This window comes from Tupaia chinensis, unplaced genomic scaffold, assembly GCF_000334495.1.
Source record: "Tupaia chinensis unplaced genomic scaffold, TupChi_1.0 Scaffold000214_1, whole genome shotgun sequence".
In the NCBI taxonomy this organism is placed as follows: domain Eukaryota; kingdom Metazoa; phylum Chordata; class Mammalia; order Scandentia; family Tupaiidae; genus Tupaia; species Tupaia belangeri.
The window spans coordinates 314,045-320,807 of NW_006159689.1; the positions used below are offsets into that span (position 1 = coordinate 314,045).

The 6,763-nt window shown below is 51.9% G+C and overlaps 1 protein-coding gene across 1 annotated transcript; it reads right to left on the reverse strand.

The window, feature by feature from the left end:
- Positions 1–210: 210 nt before the first annotated feature.
- LOC102474926 (olfactory receptor 2L2) lies at positions 211–6,432 on the reverse strand. The gene is made up of 2 exons (XM_006147479.1): positions 6,351–6,432; positions 211–1,187 (listed from the first exon to the last, which is right to left on the reverse strand). The coding sequence occupies exons 1-2, from the start codon at positions 6,430–6,432 to the stop codon at positions 211–213; spliced, it is 1,059 nt and encodes a 352-aa protein (XP_006147541.1).
- Between the last annotated feature and the right edge of the window lie 331 nt (positions 6,433–6,763).

Consider the following 6,763-nt stretch of genomic DNA (forward strand, 5'->3'; position numbering starts at 1 on the left):
CTGTGGTTTCAGGAGAGCAGGGAGAACTGGTTCTTTAGAGGGTGCTTTGAAGCCACGAATAAGTTGTTTTATCTTTTATTCCTAGTTCTGTATAACCAACGGCTTGGAGCACCCGATCTCTTACATTTCTGTGGCTCCTGACGGTCTGTCAAGGCATGGGGGCCCCTAAAGTCAACCAAGGGGGATGTGCCCACATGCGTTAGGATCGGGTCAGCAGCTGCAGAGGCTGCTCCTGTTTCTCAGGGGACACCGACTGGCAACTGTGCTCCTCAGCGCGGCTGTGACATCCCTGTTTCTCAGGCTGTAGATGAGAGGGTTCAGCATAGGGGTGAGGATGGCGTTAAACATGAAGAGAGACTGGTTTAGCCCGGGCGTCTTAGAGGAGCCGGGCCTCATGTAGACAAGGATGGCAGGGCCGAAGTAGAGGCTGACCACACCGAGGTGGGAGGAGCAGGTGGCCAGGGCCTTGTTCCTGCCCTCAGGGGAGCTCATGCGGAGGACGGTGAGGAGGATGAGGGCGTAGGAGGCTAGGATGAGGCTCAGGGGGATAAGGACCACCAGGAAGCTCGAGACCACTACCGACTTTACGTAGGCCGAAGTGTCCTCGCAGGTGAGCTTCAGGAGGGCCATGACCTCACACAGGAAGTGTGGAATCTTCCGGGGGCGACAGATGGGGAAGTGCATGGCGTAGGCCGTGTGGGCCAGGGAGGTCACCGCCCCTCCTACCCAAGACCCAAGGACCATTTGTGTGCAGGCGGTGTGGCTCATGATGGCTGGGTACCGCAGCGGGTTACAGATGGTGATGTAGCGGTCGTAGGACATGAGAGTCAGCAGGAGGCACTCGGCAATCCCCAGGGTCAAACTGAAGAAGATCTGGATCCCACAGCCGGCCTGAGAAATGGTCCTCTTCCCTGAGAAGAAGTTTGTGACCATTTTGGGGACAGAAGTTGAGATCAAAGCCAGGTCGATGAAGGACAGCTGACTGAGCAGGAAATACATGGGAGAGTGCAGCCGGGGATCCAGCCAGATGAGGAGCATGAGGGCGGCGTTGCCCACGACGGCCGCAAAGTAGACCAGAAGAATGAGGCAGATGAGGACCACCAGGTGGCTGAGCTCAGGCCAGGGCCCCAGGAGAATGAAATCGGTGAGCGTTTCATTGTTTCTCTCCATGGCTGAACGTCCTTGTCCTGAAAGCATAGGGGAAAACATCGTTCCACCTGATGGTGTGTCACCGTGCAGCTGGTCCTCCTTCCTGAGCCCCAGGACTGTCACCGTGCAGCTGGTCCTCCTTCCTGAGCCCCAGGACTGTCACCGTGCAGCTGGTCCTCCTTCCTGAGCCCCAGGGCTGCCACCGTGCAGCTGATCCCCCTTCCTGAGCCCCAGGGCTGTCACCGTGCAGCTGATCCTCCTTCCGCTGTCCCACGACTCCTCTGATACATTCATGCCATCTTTCTTTTCTGTGGTCCCTTTGGCATTCCGAATCATTTCTCAAGGTACAAGATTTTTACCAAACTTCTCTCACGAATACTAACTAAGCATACATAGCTACTGCTGCAAAGTGTAATCACTGGCATTTCCACCTTCCTGAGCCCCCTGGCTGTCACCGTGCAGCTGGTCCACCTTCCTGAGCCCCAGGGCTGTCACCGTGCAGCTGGTCCTCCTTCCTGAGCCCCAGGGCTGTCACCGTGCAGCTGGTCCTCCTTCCGCTGTCCCACGACTCCTCTGATACATTCATGCCATCTTTCTTTTCTGTGGTCCCTTTGGCATTCCGAATCATTTCTCAAGGTACAAGATTTTTACCAAACTTCTCTCACGAATACTAACTAAGCATACATAGCTACTGCTGCAAAGTGTAATCACTGGCATTTGGCAAATAAGAACACAAGTACATTTTCATGTTTTATCAACCAAAACCTCACAATCAGTTTGATGAAAGTTTATCTTATGCACTTCTGAAGTAATTCCGTCTTTTGCAGGCACGACTTCGGAAAAGCAGCTACAATCATTTTAGATTTGGAGAGGTCACTGGTTTCCCCCGTGCTGTGGAGCGGCTCCTGAAGGTGGGAGCGGAGATCTCAGTGACCTGAGGGAGAGAAGCATTTCAGGGCTGAGCAACTGAGCGTGATGCGCACTCACCCCCTCCTGCTACAGACGGGATGCCCCCATCTGTCCACAAAGTCTCCTCGCGCTGATCTTAAGTCAGCTGAGCTAGAACAGAGTGGTAAGCCGTGCTATGGATCCAGGCGGGACCACACAGGTGTGAGTGGCCAGTCCACACCCCCCAGGGTGACGTGAAGCCCACCTGGTGCTGGGTCAGGGAGCAGAGTCACGGTGGAGGAGACCACTAGAATCCAGCTTGCAAGAGGTGCCTTACTATAAATGGTAGCGTTCCTTCTGTTAGCAGAGAATTGGTTGAAACTGACACCCCAAGAAGCAAAGGCAACTTTGTGGGTCAATTTAAAACACAACCCCCACAGGTTACTGCTGAAGATTGACATTCCCGTTACCAAATGACCACATTTACCAGACTGATGGCCTTGGTCAGACCAGGCCTCCTCCCATGTCTCTCGCCCGCCTTTGTAACATGGAGTTCAATCATTCCCGCCATGCGAAGTGTCAGACCAGGCCTCCTCCCATGTCTCTCGCCTGCCTTTGTAACACGGAGTTCACTCATTCCCGCCATGCGAAGGATGGACAGACGGAAGAATTGATGGGTCGGAGGCTTCGAACCCTGCCTGGCCGACGGTGCTGACTGAGGCCCATGCGAAGCATAATGGAAAAGCTACATGGCAGGACCACTGCCTCCTGGCTCCTGTCCCAGCAGAGCTGTCTCCACTCAACGGTAGACCTGTCAGAGCCTCTCATATGTTTCTTTTCTTTCTTTTTTATTTTTTTAAAGAGATAATTTTGCTATAGGGCACATGCATTCACTGGAGAGACAGAGACAGACAGACAGAAAGTGAAGGGGCCATCTCAGGGACAATGGCCATGCCACAATCCCTTGTCCTCCATTCTCCTCTCAGGATCTTGGGCAAGCATGCACACGCGCTTGGCGTGAGTTTTAAGCTGCCGGGTCCAGGACTTGAGCCATGGGGGACTATGTGGGAATCTGGTGAAGTAACCGTTACTCCACCTGCTGGTCCCGAGGCTCTGATGTGTTTCCTACAGGGTCATCTGCACCTCTAGGATGTACTTTAAAAAGTGGCATTAGGCTTAAGAACTCCGGCTGGTGTGTGAGTGTGGTGGGGTACGGGTGGTGAGGGGGCTGGGTGTATATTTAGTCACAAAACCGACTGTGGGGGGACAGCTGTTCAGCTTACTTTAACTGTTGTGCAATGTTCCCCACTTTTAAGACACAGCTCAATCGCTTCCTCCCTCGCGGCCCTCTGTCCCTCTCCCCGTCAACGATCGTCAATCTCTCCAGGTGGACAGGGCAGTCTGCCTTCTACCACCATAATTTCTGGACAAATCTCCCACCTCTCACCCCTGTATATTCTTATATTTTCAGAAAAAAAGCTTCGGTTTTTTTTCTGGAATATTTTGAACATTCAAGACTGCTTTCTCAGATGCTTTAAGGAGGTGTGTGGTCAAAATGGTGCAACAAATGGAACTGTAAACACATGCAAACGCATGGCTCCTAGTTTATAACGCCCAAGAATTAATAACACAATATTTTATGCTCAGAGTTTCACGAGACCCCTAAAGTTATTCTGAAGTTATCTAAACTTGCCTGATGGGGAAATGAAAACACACACCTGTCCTCTCCAAAAAACAATGCTCTCTGGGTGACTCAGGCTGTGGACCACAAGTGAAGTAAATACACACCCCCGAAACGAGGAAATGGGACCTCGAGGCCAGGCGCCTGGGCCGACCACGTGCGGTGCCGCGGTGAGCGGGTGAGCCCGGCAATCCCGTGTGACACGTTCTCCGCCGTGTCCGGTCCTTCGTTGCGAATTATTTCCCTAGCAGCGAAGATCGTAGTCTGCCCGCCGGTTCTTTTCCTTCTCACAGAGTAATCTAGGAAACTGCGTTACTGGACTGTGCAGTCATCTGTTAGGTGAGCGGGAGATTGCATGTCTAGCCAAGGAAAGGCCTGAGGAAAAGCGAAGGTCTCCAGCGTGAGAGCCAGCAGTGAGGAGTCGCACCCTGGGCTCTGCCGAGCGGCGCGGCACGTAGGGCGCACCCGCCGTCTGCCAAGGAGACCGCGCCTCACCTTTGCGCTTGCCCACCCTGCCTCGTGCCTCCTACCAGCCGTCGCTTATCCGCTAACACTCTCCCTTCTTCCCTTTATCACTTTCATCCAAACTTGGGTTGTCAGAAATGCTCTGATGTGCATTTTTGCATAAAGACATAGAAAAAGGCGTCAGGGCATTTCCGACAACCCCATGTATTGTCTTCTTCCCATCCGTACACGAACTCTCCGCAAGGCTTCACTCCTGCCCTCAAACCCTCGCTCTTTTTCTATAATTCTGGTGTAGGTTCAAGGAAGGAGCCTGAGTCTCTCTGAGAGAGCTTTCGATCGGGAGTCGCGCTCCACTTCGTGAAAGATGACTGTCCCTCGGAAAACTAACGCCATCTGCGAGTGTAAGGGACTCATCTCTGCTGGCGGGTCTATTTCTTTTTAATCCATTTCAAGGAGGACCCAATATTTTGGTTTGCTTTTTACCCTATTCAATGTAAATAGAAATAATCAACACACAGTCAGACAAAGACATAGGAGCTGCTTAGCAAAGAATAAACCCTGTGTGGTCAACATTTTAAATACCTCAGTTAAGGGAATTAGGGTTACTACTTTGAATGCTATTGACAGTATCGAAAGGCATTTGTTTCCGCTTCCCTGGGGCATCATCTTAACCACAATAGTTACTGACCACTTACCAAATGCTGCTGTTGTTCAATAGTCTCCCAACGACTTCTGAGATAAGAGCAGATTTATAGAAATTAATAAGGGCACTTTGACCATGAAAGTCTGGGGCTCAGAAGGACTGGCTAATTTTCTAACAGTAAAGGAGCCTAGAGTAACCCTGGGAGGTCTGACTGGAGCCTGTACCCAGCTATATAACAACGGCTTCCAAAGTCGTGCTCTTCGGAATCAAAGACTCTTGTAAATAAATATGCAGATTTCTAAACCCCAGCTAGAAGGGGCCTAGGGTTTTGCTCTGTCTCAGAGAGTCGTTTTGCCTCTTCAGTCACCACCATCTTTTTGGTTAAATCTCATTATACGTGTGCTTTCTTGTAGTTGCTTGAAATTTTTTTTGGAGTATCACATCAAAAACGTCAGGTAGAGCCATTTTCTCCTTTCTGTTTGAATGAAAAAGAAACATGGTTTGGCAACGTCGGGCTCGCCCACCCGTGGTCGTGCTGTTTGCTAAGATGTCTTGGACCTCATGAGGCAGCTCTCCTGTGGCCTCTTCTTCAGGCCCGGGAGCATGGAGAAAGCCTGGACACTCGGCCCGCGGTGGCTGCCTGGCCCGCCAGCTCCTGCCGTCTTAGGTAGCGTCTTTGCTGTGCTTAGCTTCAGATTAAGCCTGAAAGCCTGAGGCAGAGGTGTTATCTGTGAATCTAACCCCCTTCCTCGCCCCGCTGTCCAAATGACTCTCTAACGGAAATTCTGTCAGCAGTCCTCACGCGGAACGATGCAGGAGTGGAAAGATAATCAAATGAAACCACAGCCGACCCGTCTGTGGTGTTTTGGATTTAGTGTAAGCTTTCAAATGTGTTTCATTCGGCAATAACTGTTGGACTAGATGGTCTCAACTCTGAAAGACTGGCTGATGTGATGGTGTGAATAATTTTAAAACACTTGGGATGAAGTAGTGATTATTTATGTTTTAATATGATTGATCATTATTGGATATCTTTTTAATGAATTCTATTTTTGATATTTTCATAGCACTGTGCAAGACCGGCCCACATGGTCCATGTCAGCACGTCTGGAAAGACGCTGCACGACCGCGCTCTGTCAGCACACGCCTCATTACCTAGAGGAGACAGCAGTCATGCCCTTCTCTGCCTAAGTGCCTCTAGGGTACGGTGCTCGACTCTGCGCAAGCTTTGCTGCATTCAGCCCTACAGCCCCAGAAATGTGTGCTCTCGCCACATCCCACTGCAGGTGTCAGAGTCGAAGTGCCGAGGGGTCTGCACCCGGCCGAGTCTCACAGTGCGTGCGGGTGGGGCGGACACCTCCACCCAGTTCTTCCAGAGTCTGGATGCCAAGGCCTTAACTGCCACCGCGGGTATGATGCTTTATACTCAGGAAACACCCACTTTCCCTATTGTCGCACTTTTGAGGACAAATTGTCTTAGAGAAAACTAATTCAAGTCTGAAAACCACGAAGTGGAAGCCTTACCTGGACCTTGAAGGGCACGGATGCTGTCACTGCCCGCTGGGCCTCGCCCCTGCCTCTGCTTTATCACGAGGGTGCTTACCATTGCGCGTAGTAGCTGCGATTCGTCTCGCATGTGATCGCACTTCGCTAACTGTTACCCCAATACTTTATTTCAGAAGCAGGAAAGCCCTCAGTGCCTGTTCCGACTTCTTACACCAGAGTAAGTGTTAGAGCTGGCCACCTCACAGTTTCTGTCATCCCCTTCATGGCTGTCACCTGGAAATCCGGGCGGCTCTGCCGTGGGGGGTGAGCGCCGACTCTCCTCCCCTGGATGAGAGCTAAGGCTGAGAGCGGCGGAGCGGGCGGAGCGGGCGGAGCGGGGGGGCAGACAGAGGCGCGGGCCAGCGCTCCGCCTCGGGCCCAGTCCTCTCATC